The 22,165-nt window shown below is 42.9% G+C and overlaps 1 protein-coding gene across 2 annotated transcripts; it reads right to left on the bottom strand.

Moving 5' to 3' along the window:
* Positions 1–4,191: 4,191 nt before the first annotated feature.
* On the bottom strand, positions 4,192–20,496 carry ihha (Indian hedgehog signaling molecule a). Of its 2 annotated transcripts, XM_064328009.1 has the most exons (4): positions 19,450–19,590; positions 14,577–14,613; positions 14,004–14,265; positions 4,192–7,084 (listed from the first exon to the last, which is right to left on the bottom strand). In XM_064328009.1, the coding sequence occupies exons 3-4, from the start codon at positions 14,224–14,226 to the stop codon at positions 6,402–6,404; spliced, it is 906 nt and encodes a 301-aa protein (XP_064184079.1). In that variant the 5' UTR covers positions 14,227–14,265; positions 14,577–14,613; positions 19,450–19,590; the 3' UTR covers positions 4,192–6,401. The 2 variants fall into 2 exon arrangements, with proteins under 2 accessions (XP_064184079.1, XP_064184078.1); XM_064328008.1 differs by lacking the exon at positions 14,577–14,613 and having other exon boundaries at positions 19,450–20,496.
* Between the last annotated feature and the right edge of the window lie 1,669 nt (positions 20,497–22,165).

Raw genomic sequence — 22,165 nt, 5'->3', positions numbered from 1 at the left:
CAGAAATCTTTATATTGTCACCTCTAAATGCAGATATAGTGTAGGTACTTATGTATGGTGGCCTCCAATGTCTATTCTCACAGGCATTGTGGTATAGTCTCAAAAATGATTCTCCATCCAGATTTTCCAGATGTCTTCTGATAGCCTAATGGGCTTGCTATAATATTTGGGTGGTTTGATATTGATATTGAATCCTATTGTCTTTTGAAGACATGCCATTTCCTAAAATGCTGGATCCTGAATGTGCCAGCCAACATGTTTTTGTAAGCCCTGCCACTCTCCTGGTCTACCTTATTGTCCCTGTAGCTGCCATGGAAACTGAAGGAAAGTTCACAGGCTGCATCGTTGTGTTGCTCACCCACTGCCTATTGTGAAACAATAGTGGTACATCACCTATTAAATTTGTGTGAGTGAGTGTGTAAGGATGTGCTTTTCTGTGAGTCTCCCAGTTACCCTCTTTGGCAGTGGGTTCCTATAGACAAGTGCAGCGTTCCTATAGACCAGCAGGTAATGAGGTCACCTCTGTCTCAAGAGAGATGGGATCGTCTAACAATAGTACCAAAGATAGTGTCACAGCAGAAACTAAGACTAGTTTTCATTAAAAGTTATGTCCTTCCATTATAATCAGACTGGAACTCTTTACATTTAACAACAAGAAATGTAGAATATTCAATAATAATAATAATAATAATAATAATGCATTTACTTAGTGCTTTTCCAGGCCCCAAAGATACTTCACACCATATTGTTAAGCAGCTTGTTCAGTGCAGTGACAGGCACGGTTCATTGGAGTGTTTCTGTTTGGGAGTGTTGGCAGGACGTTGTCAGGAGCATTCATAATGCCATGTGCCACGTGTGGTGTACGGTGGATTTGGGTGGAATTACAGTAAGTCGACCGGTATCTCTCTGTCATTGTGACAGCTGCAGGCCACTTCCCCCCTTTCCCCCCCCTTTCTCTTACTCCGCCACAGGTACCCTACCGGATTTCTCGTACTTTCTAGCCCGTTGTCCTTTTGGAAAGTCTCCCCTTTGTTGCCGATTCTTCTCAGATTTTGTTTTTACAGCTTTTTTCTGGTTTTTTTCTGTCCACACATTCACCTGTATTATTTAATAAATACTCTTTATTGCATCATGTTTTTGGGTATCAGAGTCTTTACGTTATGGATGATGTCAGAGGGTTCAGCCATAACATTGCTGCAGTGCCATGATGGAGATCTGCACCATACAGGGAGTCACGGTGCTGAACCATGATGGAGATCTGCAACATGGCGGGAGTTATGGTGTTGCACCATGGTGAAGATCTGCAGTGTGGTTACGGCTCTTGGCCGTGATGGAGATCCACAGCATGGTGGGGGTTACGGTGCTAAGCTTTGCTTTGTTTCAGTTTCCTATTGAAGGGAAAGATTACATAGTCCCATCCCAAACTGGTTCCTGCATCTGGTGATGGGGAGGGAGAGAATTGAAGCTGGTTAGAAGCAAAGAGTATTACTGGGGAGTCCAGCTCACAATGTAGCCTTATGAGACTCAATGGACCAGAAACCTCTGCTCTAATTTCAGTCAGTGTCCTGGAAATATGCTACTAAGATTCCAGCGTAGTGGGAGTTACAGTCCAGCGCCACGTTGGAGATTTGCTGGAGTTACGTTGGGTACAACATGACAGGTGTGACTGCTGATTTTTGTCCGTTGACCAGCCCTGGGTCTTCTGCAGAATACATTCATTTACCAAATTGTACCTAACATCCATCCAAGTCTATATTTACAAGTCAGATTGCCACCTCTTTGTAAACTTAGCTGGTCATAAAACACTTCACTTACGGATTCATCTATTTTTGTTTTCTTGCATGGAGTAAAGGGGCCTACAGGGGGCACTGTAGAGAACATTCCCTGACCAAACTGGTCAACTGAGACACACAGGAGTGCTGTCCTTGGTCCTGAAGACCCTGACCAACCCAGTCTGAGTCAATCTCTCCACTCAGAACTTTTTCAGAATTACCTCACACAACCCTGAATTCAACAAAAAAAATTAAAACCATTGAAACTGAATCAGCAGCAGTGATGTTCACCTATTAAATGCAATATATTGAAATATCTCTTGTTAGTCCTGCAGTAATGTTTATAGTTACAAACTAACTATAGACATTGATTGGCAAACTTTACATCATGAGGCATTCTGGGAACTAACTTCATTTTTGTTGTATGGATGAATTAGGAACAAGAACAATAGTTTTCCCTCTGACTGAAGCCTCACATTTTGAAATTTCTTAAATGTCCATTAGAAATTAAAAATCAACTCCCCCTCCCACCAAATCAAACTATCCTAGCCCATTTCAAGCACCAGCCTCTAAAAATATTTTCACGTCTTTTCACTGTTCCATTCATAGCAACCTACCTACAATCACACATCTATGGATTTATTTTGCTCTGAAACAACTCCACATCTGTTGCTGACATTTATCACTTTACTGCCATCCTGTGTAACCTTTTGGTATTGCATTTGCAAAAGCCAAAGCGTGTTAATAGGAGTGAGCAACCTACGCTACCTACTCTTCTAAGTGGGCTCCATCTGTCAGCCAAATTGTCCTCAGTGGGTAACAACTACTGAACCTATATGCGGGCAAACGTTGACCGGTTCAATATAACACATAGTGCTTCGTGAAAAAGGTTGTTTGACAGATTCAGTAATCGCTACACTAAAACCAATGTAAAATCCAATTGCCACATGATCGTGAAGAAGCATAATAGAGCATTACACTAATGTCTTTGGCACTCGTGGGAGCACCTTATGAAGATGATGATGATGATGCTGATGATGATGCTGATATTTTCATATATTCTCATTTCGTGCCACTCCATTCCTGATGTGTCAAATGTAGTGTTACGTGTGTCCTTAATAGAGGAGTCCATGGTTCAAGCTGAGGGTCCATGACATATCAGCACCATTCATAAAGAACATCAGTTTACTGTCCATCTGTATTATGCTATGTGTATTCCAGTCTGGAGCTTCCCAATGACACTCTCTTTTCTAACTGGCCATCTGACGTGTTTGTCAGTGTGCTTCAGGGAGCCCCTTTCAGCTTTTTGTTGTGACCATTATCAAGTGTGACTATTTTGTGACCATTATCAAACAAGAAATACTGTTGCTTCAATCTGCTTTCCTGTTTTGACCGTTAATACGCTTCTCAAACAGAAGGCAGTAAATATTGTATATAAGCCTCTGCTGCTGTTCCTTAGCTAAAATAATTCCTATACAGGTGAAATGTTGATCATGGCATCCTAAGCAGGCAGAGATACCTAGGTAAATACTATGGAAACATCATGAAAACTAGCCCTGTGTGAGTAATGGACAGGTTCAAATGGAGAATGTGATGTGAAATGTCATTAATGTTCGCTATGTGAGTTCTGTGGGTGCAGGTGAGGAACTGCTCCCCCTGTAGTCAACATAGGGTATGGTGTCCACAGTGGTTGCGGCAAGGCCCCTGTAGGTGGATAGACAGCACAGTAGCGCCACTGAATACTGTGAGCAGCAAACCACACCCTGTTCAGTCTAACTCAGAATGGCCATATAATTAACAGGCTAGGCAGCACCGTATACTCTTGCCTTTCTCCTTTACAGTGACTTTTTGTTGTCAAAAATGGAGTCCGATATCATGTCTGAAATGAAAAAATAATTTAGGCATATGCTGATTTTATTTCTTTTGAATTTTAAGATACAGCTTTGGATTGAATGGGGAGGGCAGCTATCACAATGAAACTGTATGATTCTGTGCATAAAATACAGTGTACATATATATATATATATGGTGTTTTCATGTCTACAACTCATGGTATACTACACACTTACTGCTTTTTCTGATATCCTAATCCTGATTGAGGATTTAATTCAGACACCTCGTGACTCTTAATCCAGACACCCCGTGACTCTTGCCATAGCTTGAACCTGAGAATTAAGTAAATATTTATTTTAAGGTTATTATGCAGTAATACATTCAGCAGTGACTCGTTCCACTTAACTTTAGCTATGTCGTAATATTCAAGGTGATCATCCAAATGGGTGCAATGTTTTGTGAATCTGCAGTTTGTTTAATGCAATGCTCTCAAACATGTACTGTATTGTGGCATTTCTGCATGTCATGTGATCACACAATTAATATAAAATCTGTTCTATGTAGTATTTCATAACTTCCCAAACACTTGAATTTGACCATTTATTTACAATTCATTTCATTTCATTTCAACATGAAATATTTTATGAAATGTTAAAAAACAATAGAGCGTATATGGAAATTCAATGAGATAACAAGTCTACATGACTATGGTGACACAAGGGTATGGACTCAGTATTTATGGTTCTCTAAATAGGAATCACACATCTTATGAAATATTATACTTGACTCTATAGGATGTCCTCTGCAGTAAGTGAATGTGGGATAGGGTACAGAACATATTTACAGTACATACAGTACATACAAGCTGCTCTACTCCGTGGAAAAGGGGGTGTGGGTTGTTGAATACCTGCATTTTGCACAACAACAATTAACCCATAGGTGTTGCTGCATTGTGAAAGAGAGTTTCCCAAGACCCAAACCACCTTAGTCAAACACACCCATAGAGCCATTCCACACTGAAAACACAACGATACAAAACAAAAACTGCTGGAATGATGCCAACTCATCAGTCAAAACTGAGTGTCGTTGAGTTGAAATATGTACAGTTGAAATCAGGAGTCAAGCACAGCTGCCAGAATGGGCAGTTATTATACACGAGTTATCACACCAGGCAAAGGGAACATTTCCATTACTTTTAATTTCAAAAAATAAATCTTTAAATAGTTTTTTCAAAACATTAATATTTTAAGATTTAGACATCTCTTTTAATACAAAGTAAATATTGCCTTAAAATAGTTAAATACTTTATCTAGAGTGATACAAAACATTTACACATTTCCCCAGAGTACATTGAGATGGCAACATTGAAACAGGGGTAAAATAGGTGCTGTGGCCTTCCAGTCAGAGCAGTCACTGTAGTTTATGGTGAAAGGGAGATTCACCTGCTTTCACATCATTGGAAGAATGTCACTTTGATTTGATTAGAGTGTGCTCCAGAATGCAGACACACTATGAGTTATTGACAACATCCGTCTGCGTCCCTGGGTGCTGCGCAGAAGACGACACCAGCGGGTCTCTACTCAACACCCAGATACATCATCTGTATCTGAACGCCACTGAACACAAGACTGAGAGGCTATTTGTGCTTTCCTGAGCAAGAATGCCTCTCCCTGCACCAGGTAAGTAAAACTGATACCTGTGTGTGAATGTCTTTACCTGCACCAGGTAAGTAAAAATGATACCTGTGTGTGAATTCCTTTACCTGCACCAGGTAAGTAAAAATGATACCTGTGTGTGAATGTCTTTACCTGCACCAGGTAAGTAAAAATGATACCTGTGTGTGAATGTCTTTACCTGCACCAGGTAAGTAAAAATGATACCTGCATGTGTACGTCTTTACCTGTACCAGGTAAGTAAAATGATACCTGTGTTTTAATGTCTTTACCTGCACCAGGCAAGAATGATACCTGCATGTGAATGTTTTTACCTACACCAAGTAAAAATGATACCTGCATGTGTACGTCTTTACCTGCACCTAGTAAAAATGATACCTGTGTGTTGATGTCTTTACCTGCACCAGGTAAGTAAAATGATATCTGTGTGTGAATGTCCTTTTCTTGCACCATGAAAGTATGAATGATTATAGGTGTTTATCAGTGTGTTTGTGTGGGACATGTGGACACAGATTTCCTCCAGTGTCAAGAGTACAAAAGTCTAGCCTGGTTCTGTGGGGAAGAAGGGCCCCATGTTTGAGTAGTTTGTTCTTAACTGAGAACAATACAAGGGAAAATAAAAGCACAATCTCATCCGACAGACTTAGAGCCTTAAAGCCTTAAAACACTACAATTACCCTTCATCATCATTATGTGTCTTCAGCCAGTTCCATTCCTATTTTTCTTGGGTCTCTGTCAGCAATGTGAGTCATGGGACGTCCTGACCTATGACTCCTAGATGAGTCCCCATCATCCGCACTTCCTGTGGGGCAAGAAGGCTTCTGGAAATTCTATGTGTGTCATATATCTTGTCCTCAGGCCAGGTCAGGCTCTTTTCCATCCCTCCCTTTCCCTGCTATGCTGTGTCATAATTTATTTTTTCAAATCACCAGCTCTTGCTACCTTTATTTCCTTTTCTTTTCTTATCTCCCATCTTTTCCATGCATTCTCCTATCATCTCTCTCTCTCTCATCTCTCTCTCGGTCTCTCTCTCTTTCTTCTCTGGTTCTATCAAATTCATCTGTCACTCTTGCTTCCCTGCTTCTCATTCTCTCTGTCCTTGCTCTCCTCCCCCTTCTCTCTCTCATCTCTGGGAGTCTGTTGTGACACCCCAAGGGTGAAAACGTTCAGAATCCAGCAGCCAGGTCCCAGCCCAGTAGAGGACCCGTGAGTACCAGTGTATCCCGTCTCCCTGGTGACCGCTGGGCCCGGTCCAGCGGTAGAGGAGGCGGAGCGGGGCGAAGGCCCAGTGGGCCAGGCTGTGCTGGTCCACAGCGGCGTAGCAGGAGGCCAGGACGCCGTTGACCACCAGCGTGCCGTGGCGGGTGAGGGGGGCGAAGGTGCCGCCGTCCTCCCGCAGCCGCACCCAGGCCACGGGCGACAGGCGGCCCCGCCCCTCCCCTCCGCCTGCCGTCAGCACGCACTGTCCCGGCCGGGCGTCGCTGGCGAATATCGTCCGCATCCGGCCCTCCGCCGCCCTCCCCGAGCAGTTCCCCTCGGTCACAAATAGCAGGTGGGCAGCTGTGAGGGACAGCGTTGGCCCTCCCTCCACCCCGATTACGTAGAAGTGCTTCCGTGTTGTGGGGTCGCGGTCGATGAAGGTGAGGACCGGGCTGTAGACCAGCTCCCCGCCTCCGTCGCTCTCGGACGAGGCCAGTACTCGCTCGCCCGGCTGAAGGTCCCGGATAGCCTTCCTGCCCCCTCCTTCCAGGCTGACCCACGCACTGCCTGGGAAACAGCCCCCTGTCTTAGCTGCAACAGAGTGTTCTGAGAGAGAGAGAGAGAGAGAGAGAGAGAGAGAGAGAGTCAGCAGTGGCAGTAAGACTGAAGACTAACATTATAACATGAGTGGGAGGGTTAGAATTATAATATGTAATTATAATAACATTTGTATTCCATATACTTCAGAGAATATTCAACTTACTGCTGCAGAGTGCAAAATTCAGGAATATAACTCTTGCTCTGCAGCTTGATCACAAACCCTGACCTGCTTGTGAGATCATTACAATTTCAATCAACAGGCAATATTTATGCATATGGGGTTCACATACACACACAAAAGCAGGCATAAATGCAGAAACATGTGAACACACACACACACACACACACACACTCACGTGTCTGAAAGCAAGCGCACAAAACTAGCCCAGCCCCTCTGTAGAGGAAAATAAACAGAGTGGACTGGTGTGTAAGTACACATTTCAAAGTCATTCTTCACTCTAATTTGCCTTTCATTTCTCAACATTTAAAAATGCAGTAAAAGTTAATAAGTGACCGATGATTAAAGCTCTGTCTCCACCCCACAGGATGTATGTGAGGTCACGGCGTGAGACTGCTAGAGAAGGCTGGAATGGGTGTCTCAAGTCTCCAGCAGGTCCAAAACAAATATTTGGGAAAGGTAGGAACCAAGGCCAGGTGATAAGACAGCCTCAGATAAGAGATCTGAGGAAAGGAACAAGGGAATATTACCGTCCGGAAAACAAAGAGGGCCAGTTAATCATCTCAAGGAGGCGATACCTCTCATAGTGCCTCATTGTAACATGCTCTCTTTCTCAAAGTGCTCAGTCTCCCTCTCTCTCAATATTTCTCTCATTCACTCAGTCTCTTTCTCCCATTCTCTCTCTCAGTCTCTCTCTCTCTCTCTCTCTCTCGCCATCTCTCATTACCACGCTTGGTCCTTTCCACAAAGACACACAGAAAAGGAACTGAGTGGGTTGTCCAAAAACACATTCCTTCTGTCAGAGGACAAGTGAACTAAAAACCTGAAATAGAAACACCGCTGCATACGATGCTACATTTCTGGGGGAGAGCTATATCTAGAGGCAATGCTTGTAACCATTTCCTCAAATGACATCTTAAGTGCGTTAATCAACTTTCCCTTCCAGCATTCACTGAACTCGAACCTCTCAAAATCCAAATCATCTCTTTCACCTCCCTTCTACAACTCCTCTTCGGCATTCATCCTTCTGACTGCAGTTGATCAAAGTGCAGAGGCTAGTTATAATAAAGGTTTTTCTGAAACCATGACTGTCTCATACACAGTAGAACGCTGAGTGTCAATTAATGTCTAGTTTCATGAGTTCAAAAGGGACCAAATGTACTCTATCAGAGGGATGCAGGGTATGGGAGGGTTCAGTCAGTTAGGGTTCCATGTTCATCGCTATCTAATGACCCCTGCCAATGGACTGCATGCTAAAGCCACAGATGAAAGGTCTTCCTCATTCTATCGTCAACAGGAAACTTTTCCATCTCTGTTGACATAGCCATAGGCTAGCAGATGCCGCACAGAAACGATCTCAAGTCTTATGCCCTAGCGTCTCTTCCGATTTTCATTGTTTTTATTTATTTGATGAGGCCTGTCCTCAGTGCTTTCCTGCTGAGTAATGTCCGAATCGAAAAGGCTAAACAGAAGACATTTTCAATGCCGCTCAATCGACAACAGTAATGCACGGGAGACCCACTTGTGGAGACCCGCGCAACCAGTTTGTCGTTACTGCCCAGGGTGCGTTGCGACGGTAATAACAATGGCGACCTACGAGTTGAAGGATTTTTAAAAAATATTTAAATAATTGAAATCTTTCTTGTGGTTTTAATAACATATTTATACAATTCAAGGCAATGTTTGCAATGTAACACGAGGTGTGAGGCTGAATCAGACGCCGAGGAAGAAAATGAATGTTGATGACACTGACAGTATCAGGAGAGTGACAGTGAACCCAGAAATACGGAAGCAGAGCAACAACAAAAAAGACGTCTTTCGGCTATTGGTACTACGGTTCTGTGTACAGCTGTTCCAGTAATGCCGTAGATTGCAGGGGAGTGTCCGTTAACCTAGTGTTAACTTGCCTCGTATCTTATTCAAATACCCCGTTAGCCAATGCTCCCGAATAGGCAAGCATGCCGTGAGACCATTTTGACCTAAAACCCAACTGAATTTTAATATGAACTCGGAAACGCTGGCATAAATCTAACATTAGTTTACATTTTAACCTGGTTGAGAGGGACAAGAAAGATGGCATGTCTGCACTGCGTGACCAAACCATTTTAAAAAGCTAGACAGAGGAAGATAAATTTGATCGATTTTCTCAAATATTGTAATGACAAAAATAAACAAAATTGGTGCTAATTGTATAATGAGAAGAATCATTTTATTTTAATTTTATTTATATTTTTCCTAATAGAATCATTGTTTTCGTGGAATCATAGAATTAACGACCAGAGGTTTTTGCTTTACAATGGTCCAAATAGAACTATCTACTAGAGTTTTGTTTGACGGCGCTAAAACAATATAGCCTTGGAAAAACATTTCGATTTTGACTGATTGAGTTGATATAAATCACTAAAGGTAAAGGTAACTAATTGGTAACCATTGCATTCGGTAATTAGCCATGTAATAAGCGGGAAATAATGACCTTCGCAGAGGCAACCCTCCGCGGTTCTTCCGCTCCACGGTGGTCATTATTTCCTGATAGCTGACCACCTCGTTGGGGATTATCCCTTACACATTCTACTGTGCACTTCATAGGTCTTCTCAGACAGACACCTGCCGAGCAGATCGGTTCCTGGGCCCTTATAAAGAGGAGGCTGCTGGTAAAATTTGCCTTCATTATATGCAGTATAAAGTGTTAAGCCACATCGTATTGTAAAATATATTCTCCTACTGAGAAATACCTTTGTAGTGTGTTGCCTCTGGACAACGACCTCAAGCTTTTCAGGAAATGAATAGTTTTCACCATATATTTGGTTGATACTGTACAAGGAAGCAAATTACACTAAAAGATGGGAGTTCTGGGAAACTCTTAAAACAAGTTTCCTCTGTGTTTTCTCTGTGGTCTGCTTCTGTTAGCGTTCCTCAGTGACATCACAAAACTCTATATGGTGTCCTTGTTATAGGCCTACTGTTTGTCCTGAAAACTGGCCAAGGTAACTTGTGCGTCGTTGTTCTCTCTTGCACACACAAAAAATCAGAAACATGAAAAAATCCTTCAACAAAAAGAGCAAAAGTGAAGTGTCACCCAAGAGTTCTTGCTTCAGAAGTACTGATCTTCATATTCTTTAAAAAAATAATAGCCTATATAATCCACACTTGACTAAAGTAGCGTACAAGCACCACAAATGCAGAAACTAGGTAAACCATAAATTTAGATACAAACTATCTGATAATTACCTCAACTGTTTTCACAGGAATGAAACCATGTAGATGCAGACAAATGCACTCAGTCTGGTTACGTAAAACACAACCTCTTACTCTCAGCTCCAACTAAGGGATTTTCACAGTGAAAGCCAAGGCAAGAGAGTTGGTTAGCCAGTAAGTGCTTGTTAGCTAGCAAGCGAGTAACCTGGTCACACAATCATACGGCACACTTTGAGTGAATCCAGGAAAGCTCCCATTCACCTCCGTCCTATTTGAGCATAGCTTTAATTCCTACATTTTCAAAAGTTCATTGAAACTCAGGCTGCCTTCATCATGCTATGATTACTACAGTCTGACAAAACACATCAGCCAAATCCTATTTCACTGCCTGTAATTTTGACCATGGTGAAAGGGAGCTTTCCATAGCGCATCCCCACACCACATAGGATTGAATAAATCCTACAGGAAACACTACTACTGAGACCACTCCCATCTGTGCTATTATGCTAAGCTGTGTACCTTTTAGTTCAGCACCCCCAGGACTCCCATCCTCAATCCTTCCGTTTGGCTGCTCCACCAGCCTGAACTCCTGGGTACGATAGTGGAGCTTCTCCTACACACGACTGCTCACTGTCTGTCTCATTCTCATTCTTTTTCTGTTTCTTCTTTTTTTCCCTTTTTTTTTTGTCCTTGGTAAGCATCACACACACTGGGCATAGTCCTTGTGGCAGACTGCTGTATTCTAAGTCTTCCATATGCCTTTATGTATACAGCATTTAAAAATGATTATAAAGCGTCTGGACGGTTAGCACAAAGCACTACTGAGGGCATCAGCATTGCTGGGTGCTTACATTTGGTTAAACTGTGCATGTGCTTGAATACAAGGGTTTTTGAAAGTTAAGCAAAATTCATTTGCTTTTGCTTTTGTTGAAAAATGTCCCTGCAGCTCAGTTAGTGGTGTTAACCACTCCGTCCATTGGTATATTTTCTAATATTGTGAATATTTGGTGGTTCCATGTCTTCTCGTCTGAGTTAAATAAATCCCCACCCAACGGCAATGTTGCCACGGCGATCAAGTCAGCGACTGGAAACTTGCAAACCGATCTGGGCAGAGAGGAAAAACAACAAAAGAAAAAAATGGAAAGAAAGAAATAAAACAACAAACAGGGGAGAAAAGGGAAAACAGAAAGAGAGAAAAAGAAAACAGAATTTCAGGCAATGCATGAAGAAGGAGGGAAAGTGAGAGGAAAGACGTCTGACCGTCTCTGAGGTGAGATGTAAGAACAGAATCCTTCCTCAGAATATTTGCACTGCTCTAACATACTGCACTCTGCCACTACTACTGTACAACTCAAGGCAAATGATAAGTTATTAAGACCCAGAGGTGTCTTACACATAGCCTAGTGACCTAGTGTATCTGAAACTCAGAAAAGATACAGATACTGTCCTGTACTGTAGATCTACATGTTCACATTTTCTGAAATCCAAATAAGCAAACTGGTCACATTGAGCAAATATCTACTGTTCTTATTCTTATTACTGTTCTTATCTGTGAGAGACTCACTAAGTGAAAATGCTTCTGGTCATTCTCAGGAAAATGATTATATTCCCACTTGCACACAATACCCAATACTTTCTAAATACACAGAGAAAACTCCAGAAAAACAACACACATCTCCCTCTGTGTACAAAGAAACTTCAGAAGTAAAATGTGTCAATCCCAGAGGTCCTGTTAACTGTACCATTAATACGCAAACATGCAGGGTCCACTCAAGAGGACTGTTACTTTAAAAGGCAGTGAAAGTCAGTGAATGGCAATATGGTGGTTAGCTTTGCCCTTCACTTCCACTGTAGTGGAAGTGTAGCTGTGTGCAGACCAGAGCTGTAAGAAGTTACAGTGTGAGTACAATGCCAGGGTTAGCACAAGCTGAGGTTTAGCACCGCCACAATCACAGTGACCACCCATAATCCTCTTAATGGCAGACACCTCAACTCATGGGATAGATACGCAGTTAACAATTGAGGGATGGACATCCTCCCTGTTTGACTCACATTTTTCCACCATCTATAAACCAGACAAGCAAGAAGCCCCCTGAAACACAACAGCTTTCTGTGTGTATTGCAATCTAATCTCTGTTTGTCGTAACCATCAATCACAAGCACCCCTATGCAATACATCTTTATCAAACAAATAAGCGCTTTAATTAATTAATGAAAACCAAACTTTACCACTCCTCTACCAATTAAATAGACTAAGCTAAGCTGGTCTCAGACTGTTCCTACTAAACAGTATGTGTCCGCCCTCTTTAGAGGGTCACACCTATAGAGGACTTTGACAAAACAACCGCACACAACCGCTCCCGCCCATGTTTACTCTGCGTATCACCAAGATAACCAAGTGCTTCAGGAAAGAGGACAAGGTTTACGCCAACACCAGAGCGCCAATCACACACGGGCAGCATGTCCGGCTTCATAAAGGAGCCCAGCACAGGGAGGTGTGTGGACCTCTCCACGAAGGAGAGACGTGTAGCTGCGCCCAGTCTGGACTTTAGGAAACCGGACAGATAGTCTGCAAGTGCACACTGTTTGCAACTCACAGCATTCCTCCAGCAGATACTAAGCCCCTACAAGCCCACAGTGGAAAAAAAGATCTACAGACAGAATAGAGAGAGAGGTTAGGCGACCGAACCATGTGACTACCGAACTGGCAATGCGCAACTGAAAACGGAAAAAAATAAGAAGCATGACACAAAAGTGGGAAAAGTAGGCAAATCTGTGAAATTTTCTTTGCCCATGCAGGGAGGCACGTATTGCATCAGTAATCTGGAAAACAAAACCTTTCAGAGTCCTGCCTGTGTCCTCACAGAGTTTTTTAAAAAAAGGTTCTGGGTTGGGCTCCGATTGGTTTCACTTAGTTTGTACAGACAGCCGAGTCCTCACCCAAAGAGGGGAGGGTGGGGGGGGGCCTGGTCTGAATCCAGGTCAACACTTCCTTTTCGTCTGCTGCTTAATTTGCTCCCTGCAGACTCCGGTATCTCAGGTGTTGGTCCAGTAATGATGTGGTCGGCTGTCGCTTCATTACCCAGGTCTGGCGCTTACCTCACCTGGACTAATGACCTGACTGCACTCTCGGCCCCCTGGGACAGGTAAGCCTCTCGCTCCCGAGCCCATGTCCAGTCCAGGGGACCACCCCTTATCTACATAGAGCCCAGTTGCCCACTTCCAATCTGCCCATTTCAGACACGCTTCATAAACCGACATAAAATCTTCAGGGTTAAATCAACTCTAAGAGAGTATATTTCACACAGAGTACATTTAATCCGCTTTGGACTCCGTTAGTAAACTCCGTTAGAGTTAAATAACGCAGAACATTTTACTGTGTATGAGCACTTCTGAAGCAAGGATTAAGAAACACTTCTGTCCATTAGTTGTGGTTAGATTGAAAATAGATGTGCGCACACACACACACACACACACACACACATTCAGAAGCGAGCCACGGTAGTTTGGTATCTACAGTGTTGTTTTTTCCCGTGCTTCTCTCTCTCCTACCTGACTTGACGCTGCAGTGCACGTGGGCCTTGGACTCGTAGTAGACCCAGTCAAAGCCGGCCTCCACGGCCAGGCGGGCGAGCATTGCATACTTGTTGCGGTCGCGGTCGGAGGTGGTGATGTCGACCGCGCGGCCCTCGTAGTGCAGGGACTCCTCGGAGTGGTGCCCGTCCTCGTCCCAGCCCTCCGTCACGCGGAGCTTCACCCCCGGCCACATGTTCATCACTGAGATAGCCAGAGAGTTCAGCTTGTCCTTGCAGCGCTGTGAGGGGGGGAGGGGGGGGAGGGGTGTGCAAGAGACGCAGGCGACAGGGACAGAGAGACACAAATGACAAAGGGACAACAAAGAGTCAGGGGCAGCTCTTACATTGAATTAGTGGACACAACACACACACACACACACACACACACCCTCTCTCACAATCTCTGCATCTCTCTCATGCACAGACACACGTGTTGACAAAAGCACACACATAAGACTGCCTGCTATAAGCACAGTTTAAAACAAGGTCGACACAATCCACATTAAGGCAAAAACAAGATGGAGGATAGAGAGGCCAGGGGGACACTGACCAACGGACAGACATACAGACAGGTGTCAAATGAGCAGCTGGACAGGTGTGCAGATAAGGACAGAGAACAGGGAAAGGCAGGATAATAAGACAAAAAAGAAGAAAAGGTAGAAATCACTAAAAATCACACAAATATAAAACTCTCTCCCATTGACATTTTCTGACTAACAACCAAAATTAAGCCAAGTGATTTTTGGGCTGGAATATGGTGCCTCCCATGAGAGTACTGTGAGAGGTAGAAGGAGGAAAGTGCTGACTGAAGTGCACGGGTATGTGCAGAAGGCAGGCTTCACCAAAACAATGCACTGTGTTTAACATGCAAAACCAATATGCTCAATCACTCGTTGCTGTGAGATCCCAATTAATGTGGAGCTAACATCAATAATATTGATTTTTACAATTATGGATTATCAATTTTTTTTTAGATTGGGGATCATGATCTTGCCAAATTATAGTCATATTAAATCCAGTGCTGAACTCTTTTGGAGCTGTACAGCAAACCCTCTTTATACAGGTGGGGACACAGAATTACAATTCTAATTGCTAATGAAGCAGTTAGCCATCTCACATTATCTCACATTCAAACATTTGCAAGAAATCAAAGTGTTAGTGCTTTATACTTAAGAAATCTCACAGTCTCATTCATACACCATTCTCTCCTTAGTGATTGTGCTGTTTCTTTCACCCAGGCAATTTGTGCAAATATTTTTCCAAATGTTAGGATAACCGTTTGCTAGGGCTGAACACAGAATACACAAGCTAGAGAACTGAGAAGTGCATTTAGAGCATTTATGCCCCCCTGCCACTACCCCCCCCCCCCCAACCCCTTCTTCTCTTTCACCATGATAGATGGATGCTTCATCTCCCGTCTATAATGATCATGGTAACCCCTTATCTTGGGCTGGTAGAGATGCAGGGGCTAAAATATGCCCAATGCACATTACAGGAACAAGCAGGTGCCAGGAGTTCCATTTCTGCCTGTCTCATTCTTACCAGAGCAGTGATAAATACACACTCCCTCTGAATAATTCAGTAATGCGTCGCCCCTCCGGGCACTGCTGTGAACCTCTGTTCTGCCGTTGTCAGACAGAGTCTGAGTACACTGGATGGAGACGAAATGGGAATATAAGAGTCTAATGTAGAGAAAGAGAAGGGTGGGGTGGGGTTTGGGCAATCTCGTCATCCCCTCTCTCAGAACCCTAAGGAATATGGGCTATGAGTAGAGCCGCACTCACTCTAACCAAGCATTCAAACCGTAGGCCACATAAAAGTTAAAACCGAATTAGAGGCTTCAAGAGTCAACCCGTTGAACATGCAAAATAGCACTTCTCCAGGAGATGCATGCCACAGCGAGCGTTGGCCCCTGACCCCTTAAAACTCTGAGCTTCAAAATGAGGCTTCCGACATTTCTACTGCATGCTACGTCTGGGGGTTCCACACAGGAACTGACGGGTCAATCGAGCCAACTTAATCTCCCCTGCAGAAGGACCAACGTGCACTTCCATGCTGCCCTCCTCCTCCTGATTTAAGGTACCACAGCTACCCTACATGGCCCTGCACAGGGACATCACTGCCCTCTGCATGGTATAACGAACCCAGAACAAAACACAGGGGGTGCTGCTGGACTCTGTGTGTACTCTACGGGGAAAAAACAGGGTAAAGTGGTAAAGTGAAGGTGTGATTATGGGAGTGAAGGTGCTAACTAAAGAACGTTCTGGAACAGACTCCGTGGACCAACCTCTCCAAATTGGGGTTTGGTCCGGGGGAGTAAACAGGGAGTGAGACGGTCTGTTGTTGCTCTGTGGGCTGGCCCCCCGTTATTCTCTGTGCTGGCCCTCAATCACACAATGTCACTCATGGCGAAGCACCCCGAGATTCGGAATGTTCGATCCCAGACACTTTAAGACTTCACTATGATCAGCCGTACCATGGTGTGTGATAGTTTTTGGGCAGATGGTGTAATCCTCTGCAAAGAAGAACTGACACCATTTCTTGAGGACAAATGTCTGATGTGACTGTCTGACGTGAGGTTTTACATAGACCAAGAGTGTTTAAGATATTGCTTCATTTTTGACTAATCCCCTTATTCAGCAGTTGGCTATTGCAAAATAAGCTGGTAAGGAGGAGGGATTTGGTCTTAAATATCAGTTACAGTTTGAGCTCAAGTTTTACTTACATGGTGTCCTTATAATTACTGTTGTTTGTTTAACATTTATAACATTTTTCAAATGTCAAAATCATTTCCGAATTCTCAAATCAACAGAATGACTTTTTTTGCATGGAAATACACATTATAGGCAACTATTACTATATGAGTGAAACATTCTGGTGACAATATGTCCATTAAAAACAGAAACCAACACATAGAGCAATAGTGCTTGCCTCAAACCTTGTGTTATTCCCAGATCAAAGAAAAAGTCTGACAAACATAACCAATATTTTGTAGTTCAATTGTGTTGTGGGTTGTGTTGTGTGCAGTGTGTGTGCGTGTGCGTGTGCGTGTGTGTGTTCATTATCAAACTAGGTAACACAGTAAAATGTTAAGTGTAAAATAAACTCTGAGAGTTAACTCCAATACAGCAAAAACTCCAAAACAAACTCTGTTAGAGCTGATTTATCACTGTTAGTTTCTGAAGCCACAAAATATTACTGAATACAAATTAAACACATTTTACTGTTTATGTTTTAAATAAGCAATTTATTTTTAAACTGAAAGATTATTTGAAACTATTTGAATCAGATACAATTGTTTGCATATCCCTAAAACCTAAAGCAGCAAGATATATCTAAAGTAGGCTATACATAAAATATGAAAATGTCAGGTCAATATTACAGGCTGTCAGGAAGAAATTCAATATTTAACACCATAAGTATATGGGTTTCAGACTCTTACTTGAATTATCATCATCCCTAAAAAGCACTGTGACGTTCTGGTATGAGTGGTGCCAGACATGCACGCCACGCACTCCCTGTCATCCTAGTAGACAAGGGATAATTAGATGCTGGCTGGCTGTGTGAAGTCCAATAGCTTGGTTGTCCAGGTGTTTTGACACATGATTTTGTACCGTTTCCTTTCTTTAAGAATGACCGATTCTTGTCGAGCTCACCAGTTACTCTCCGTGGAGTGTGGTCAAGGCGGACCTCTGTCCTTAAAGATTTAACCTCCAAAATAGAATGGTGGTAAAATTAAGACTGTGACAGTTCACTTCACTGTATATTTCGGTAAATACGGGCGCGGGAACACAAATGCGCGGTGCTTATTTTGAGCTGCAATGACGACGACCGAACAAGGCATGCAAACTGTTAGTGCCAAATGAATCAGCAGGGTGTTTCACAATGACAGTAAAGCTAACATTTAAAAGGTCTATTTATGTTATTTCCTACTAGAAGGCCGAAAAATGTACTTAAACCATGAGGAATAATTCATTTTTTTCCATGTGGGTGTTGGACTTTAGGGATAAGAATAGAGTATTACAGAGATGTAATAGATGCCTATTCACAGGATGGTGTGGATTTCGACTTCTGTTTTTTTCCTTTGCGGTTTAAAAAACGAACTGAGTTCATAAATCAGCTTGTGAACTTTGTTGGTTTTGCTTTCAAGGTAAAGATCGACGGGGTTTCTGTAGGAGCGGTTTCGCAGTAACCACGAGCTACACAAACATTCACCGCTGCACTGACAACACGCGCCTGTGCGCACCTTCAGCTTCGAGTCGAACAGTCACGTCTATATATATATATATATATATATATATATATATATATGCGATGCTGCCACTTGAGGGAAGGAAAAGTCACCACTGAATCAAAATAAGAGGCAAAAATGTGTATATAATTAAGTCTTAAATGTATGTGAACTATTTTTACGCGTTCGCTACTAAAACAAACAAAACAAAATAAAAACAAACAGGAGATTGCCTATGTAACAGGGCAGCCGCAGTTACACAGGAGCTCATAAATTGTGTTGAAGTCAAGTAAACGCTTGGTACTGTATGAACGTGTGTAAGGTGACAGGAAAGACGGAGTGAGAGAAATTCCTAGGTGAGATGTAGCTCTCATTCCCTCGTGGACTCGTTGACATTAGCGCTCGCGCATTCTGAGGAAGCCCAGTCATGAGTTAGCTATAAATGATTTACTCAGGAATTAGGGGGGAAAATCCACGCGGAACACATTAATATTTGTGCCCTTAAATTTCTGACAGTTCAAAGCAGTCCGTTGACCTGACCAGTTTAGCCAAACAGAAACTCGAAACAGGGGAGGTGTTTTGATTAAGCCTCGTTACTTTTTATAGATAAAATTATTTCTGGTGTTCGCCGCAACCGTCTCCGAACTAGTACCATAATTGCAATTGATTGAGCGCCATTTAGGCATAAGATGCCTTCACACCATGAAAACGTTTTCCCCTGGACTTTAGCAGATCCGGGTAACGTATGGAAAGCCAAAGAACTATGCATGTGCTTGTGAGTATGTTCTAAAAAGCGGTTCTCGTGGCGGACTCAAAAACTCTCATATCCAAGTCGTAGACAAGAAGGCTCCTTGATCCTTTTTTAAATAAATTGTGATACAAAGTGGCTTCAGTTTTAGAAATTGTCTGTCTTTTGACAACGAGAAAAGTAATATTACGTGACTTCAGCGTAACTGTGCTCTGTAAATACGCACAGTCAGCAATCAGTTCTTCCCACTCAGTCTGCGAAGGAAAAAGTCAATAGCAACCAATCAATAGGGTGAGTTCGACCAGGTTTAAACCGGGAGCAAAGTGCAAGCGGCACTCACGCACAGGTAAATATCCAGTCTGTCGATATCCGTGTCATGACGATAGCGAGAGAAATGTGGAATAAATGTTTGACATAGTTTAAGTCCAATCGCGTGCGTCTTACCTGTGTCATCAGTCTATCCGCACCTGTGTTTTCTTCATCTTTGAATATGATGTCAGGGTTGTAATTTGGAGTCAGCTCTTTAAATCGTTCCGAATTCCGGGTTATTTTCCCCTCGTATCTACCACTCGCCCCTAATGTTTTCTCGGCCACGTTAGGGCTGAACTGCTTGTAGGAAAGCGGTGTAAGCTTCCTCGGTGGCCGTCTCTTGCCGTATCCCCTTCCCGGCCCACAGCCCTCGTTGACCGGAGAGAGAATCAAGGCGCAGCCAATGAAGAGCGCCACAAACATGGACAGCCGCATTCCACCCTCACCGGCTGGCACTCCGACCCGGAGTGGCAAGATGGCACAGATCCCTGTTGTATTTGAAGCTACCCCCTCCCCCTTTTTGCTCCTTATTTCCCCCACGGGGTACGGGAGGGGGAGGAGGACAGACCCCTTAAGACTGTATCGCCGAGTCCCCGATCCTCGCCATCCCGGTGCGCAAAAGGAGACTCCGCCAAAGGAGACGCAGCTTGTCCCGGTGAAAGGAAACCGGGAGAAATCAGATGATGCTGGCGCGTTCGTTCACCTCACTCTCTGAAGCTCCTTTCTTTGAGTCCATGTGCAGACATGGGCATAAATAGGAAAGTCCGTTTATTTTGGCAAACAGGTTCAAAGTCGTTCTTCTGTGAGAAACAGCCACAGACGGACCTGAAACTGTGCTGCTTTAGTTTTGGGTAGCGGTCAAAGGATGTCCCTGCAGCGGTTTTCGCTGTTCTGGTTGGCTTTGAATGCGTCCCTGTGGCGCACGACTCCCGGCTGAAATGGAAATTGACGGGATCCAAGAGATCAGTTGCCGCGCAAGACCGCACCCTGCCAGCCCTGCCCTTCTGTTCCAGCCTACCTCTCCTCCCATCGGGTCACGCTGGCTGTGCCATACTTTTATTACCCACCCGCTCCACTATTCGCCTGCTCGCCACTGTGTGCCTGCCACAGAGCAGACAAACATCAGCCTACTGCCGTCTGCCCCTTACCGGCAGTCCTTTGCACTCCGTGCTATGCTTTATTAGTTTCTCAACTGCTGGCGATGTGTACACTCGCGCGCACACACACTATGTAATAGTAAAGATTACTTTTAAGTGGTTGCCTCTTGTTTGACCAGAGTCTGGATTACAAGAGTGTAGTCTCTCTTCATTAATACAGAGTATAGGCCTATATGCGAAATATCTGCCATTTTCCACAGTCTGTCACTTTAAATAACCTGGTTGAAAAATATATATATTATTGCTAATCTCACTTCCATTACCATGCAAACGTATTTATATGCTTAACTTAATTTAAGAATGAGCTACAGCCTTATATATGTCTTCCTATGTCAAGTTAACCAATGTCGTATCTTTACCGTTTTTTCATGTTACCATATTTAGTGTATTTGTAAATTCAAACTGGATTTATGATTATCTTAGCCTACAGCCTGCGCCCTACTTGAATTGTGTATGTCTGTAAGTAGCCTGTATTAGCTCTGACCATCGCAGCTATTCGTCTGTGTCAGCTGAAAGTGTTTTTTGTACGAATGTATTAATTTTTAGAGCTTATATTTAATTATTATTAAATTCTTTAAGTATAATTGCACGATGTGTAACTAAAAATACAACAAAAAATATTTTCTGTCGAAGAGTGCGGTCTCTTTTGTGCAGAATGCGATCATAACTGTACTTTGTACTTTATTGAAAAATGGAGATTAATAACAGCCCACATGACTTTAACTGTAGTTAGGATAATAACAAAACTGCAATAACCTAGAACAAATGGCCATCTCTGTGTAATTCAACACAAAGTAAAGACTTCGGAGAAATGTTCAATACATTTTTGTGTAAAGCGAACTGCATGGGAACTAAATAGATTAAAGCGAGCTGAAACCGGTAACTACTGTTCACAAGGTGCACGCGTTGTCTCGCCCTAATAACACAAGCGTTGTTCATCTGCACAACAGGCGCTAGCTGGTTGCGCATCGGGTCTCTGGTGCGAGTCAGTTTCTCACTGTGAATATGTAATAGTATTCAAATTTATGTCCAGGTGCTAAGAAAGAACGGAATTTGAATGTAAATTGGATATTGCCTATCATTATGTAGGTCTCCCACACGTTGCATAAGTCGTCAACGATAAACATCGGTTTTTTCCCTCGTGCGAGTAGCAACGTATGTAATCAAATAAACCATCTTCCAATATTATTTTTATTTGGATGTGTATGGACAAAATACGCCGAGAGACATTATTTTAGTTATTGAATTCAAATCTGTGAAAAGATTTACACTGACGAAAATATCCGACCCTTAAAATTCAGACCTCACTTTGGGTATGGGTGGCAGGCAAGAGGTTCAGAGAGCTTCCATGAGATTTGAAACTGGCCAATGCGAATTTTTAGCCCCAAGGGCCACATAGCAACATGCTCAATTCAGTGAGAGTGGATTTTATAATAATAGAGTACATTTGACACTTGTAGTATACATTTTACTCGGATATAGTACATTTTACACTGATATAGTACATCTGGGTTTTGTGGATTAATATGAACTCTGGTAAAATTGAATTAACACTGAAGATTTTACTGTGTACTGTAGTGTTTATTTGTGGGTCAGTCAGATCTGATACTGGAATAAGTGTGCTGGAGATGTATCTACTGTCTGTGAGACTGGGGGAACAAATATACAAGGAACAACACAAAAAAATCATTATC

The sequence above is a fragment of the Anguilla rostrata genome, chromosome 3 (assembly GCF_018555375.3).
Source record: "Anguilla rostrata isolate EN2019 chromosome 3, ASM1855537v3, whole genome shotgun sequence".
Taxonomy (NCBI): domain Eukaryota; kingdom Metazoa; phylum Chordata; class Actinopteri; order Anguilliformes; family Anguillidae; genus Anguilla; species Anguilla rostrata.
This window is presented reverse-complemented; position numbering and strand designations above follow the sequence as displayed.